The following is a 2,339-nucleotide window of genomic DNA, read 5'->3' as shown; positions in this document are numbered from 1 at the left end:
GAAAATAAATACATAATAAAAAATAAAACATTTAAAATAAATAGTTTTGTTTAAAAACATTCATTTACATAATACATCTTACAACACAAACTGAAAATATTTTAAAATAAATAAATAACAGATTAAATAAATAACAAAAAATAGATTAAAATAAACAAATTACATTAAAATAAATAAAATTTAGATTAGAATAAATATTTAGATTAAATTAAATAAGGATACAATAAACATTTGATTCAAATAAATAATACGTCTACGAGTACAGTACAGAACTTAATAAATCTAAATATTTTCCAAATAATATTTCCAAGTGTCTTTATACACAATGTCCCATTGACATGGTGTATGGTGTCCCATACTCAGAATTTACTTTATGCTCATGAACAAACATGTAAAATACTGTGACCTTTTGTAATATAATTCATTGGTTTAAAATACAACACTTCATTCAATCAAAATTGCATTATTGATTTATTTAACCTATTTTACACATTTATTTATTACTATTTAAAGACATTTCTATAGCTCTGGATTTTTCTATAGGAATGATAAAAATCCATTTATTAATGTATATAAATATTCGAGAAGAAGACGAAGAGCGATAACTATATCACACGTTACCAAGCCAGCAGCTCATAAATTTGCATCATTTTTTCCTATAATGCAAAACCCTCAGCCGCCCCGCGCTGGCCTTCATCTGCACTGCCTGCCAAAGGAAATGTTTCTTTTGTGCTGCATACCTAGTCATTTATTTGCTAAATAAGGCCTCCTTCTGGCCATTGTGAAAACGCTCTGCTGTTTCTCAGGATATGCGAGGCCTGCCGCTCTCAGATTCCTTTGCCTTGTATGGCTAAAGGCTCCAGACGCCCCCGGCTGCGGGACGCTGACCTTATTGGCCGGCTCAGGAACAGGGAGGTGTGGAGAAACGCCTGAAAAACCAAACAAACTTCCCTTCAGCCCAGCGGAGGAACAGACCCAACGCACACAGACCTTCTCTAACCCCTTTCCACAGGAAAACAAGGTACAGTTACTTTAAGAATGGCTAATCATTGTTGGCTTTGTTAATGGATATAATACAGTTTCAGTTTTAACTTCTGAACAGGTTGATTTTGTAAATGTCCCAGGGCAGAGTAAATGATAGTTTCAAAACAGTTTATTTATTTGATATTTTACATTTGAAAATATGTAAAGTCTAATTCAACATCTGTACATAACAATTAAATAAATTATAATAAATATATATATTTTTTTGTTGCTTTTACTACCTTAATTTAATTGGACGTGGTGTGACATGAATTATTTTCAGTATAAATATTCCATGTAGTCTTTATAATTCTGTACTTTTAGAAGAATTACAAAAAATGGCATTGCTCCAAAAATAAATATTTTTGATTAAAAACATTAATTTACATAATACATCTTACAACACAAATTGAAAATATTTTAAAATAAATAAATAACAGATTAAATAACAAAAATAGATTAAAATAAACAAATTGCATTAAAATAAATAAATAAAATCTAGATTAGAATAAATAAATTAGATTAAGGATACAATAAACATTTGATTTAAATAAATAATGCATCTACGAGTACAGTACAGAACTTAATAGAATCTAAATATTTTCCAAATCATATTTAAGTGTCTTTATACACAATGTCCCATTGACATTGTCTTTTTAATTCATGTAGTCTTTTTAATTCTGTACTTTTAGAAGAATTACCAAAAATGGCATTGCTCCATGGTAATGTGCGTTGTCCTCCAGACTGCGATAAGTCGACTCGAATGAATTTAATCTCTTATATCTTCCTTCTGCAGAAACAAACCCTGCGGTCAGAATGTCTGCGGCCAAGCGTGCCAAAGGAAAGACCACAAAGAAGCGGCCGCAGAGGGCCACGTCCAACGTCTTCGCCATGTTCGACCAATCCCAGATCCAGGAGTTCAAAGAGGCCTTCAACATGATCGATCAGAACAGAGACGGATTCATCGATAAAGAGGATCTACACGACATGCTGGCCTCTCTTGGTAATATATATATATATATATATACACTGCCGTTCAAGAGTTTGGGATCAGTAAGACTTGTAATGTTATGCTCATCAAGGCTGCATTTATTTGATCAAAAATACAGAAAAAAAACAGTAATCTTGCTAAATGTTATTACAATATAAAATAATGGTTTCTATTTTAATATCCTTTAAAATATAATTTATTTCTGTGATGCAAAGCTGTATTTCCATCAGCCATTACTCCAGTCTTCAGTGTCACATGATCTTCAGAAATCATTCTAATATGCTGATTTATTATTAGAATTATCAACAGTTGTGCTGCCAAATAT

General features: G+C 31.2%; 1 protein-coding gene across 1 annotated transcript in view; it reads left to right on the top strand.

Annotated features, from left to right (window-relative positions):
- Positions 1-946: 946 nt before the first annotated feature.
- LOC107737046 (myosin regulatory light polypeptide 9-like) overlaps positions 947-2,339 on the top strand; it is a 4,933-nt gene continuing 3,540 nt past the window's right edge. The window contains exons 1-2 of the mRNA XM_016548448.1: positions 947-1,021; positions 1,820-2,026. Of these exons, the coding sequence (XP_016403934.1) occupies positions 1,840-2,026 (187 nt within the window). The 5' untranslated portion in view covers positions 947-1,021; positions 1,820-1,839. The remainder of the gene's footprint in view (positions 1,022-1,819; positions 2,027-2,339) is intronic.

The sequence above is a fragment of the Sinocyclocheilus rhinocerous genome, unplaced genomic scaffold, assembly GCF_001515625.1.
Source record: "Sinocyclocheilus rhinocerous isolate Xijiao unplaced genomic scaffold, SAMN03320098_v1.1 scaffold464, whole genome shotgun sequence".
Lineage (NCBI taxonomy): Eukaryota > Metazoa > Chordata > Actinopteri > Cypriniformes > Cyprinidae > Sinocyclocheilus > Sinocyclocheilus rhinocerous.
The sequence above is the reverse complement of the archived record's forward strand: the minus strand, read 5'-3'. Positions and strand labels throughout refer to the sequence as shown.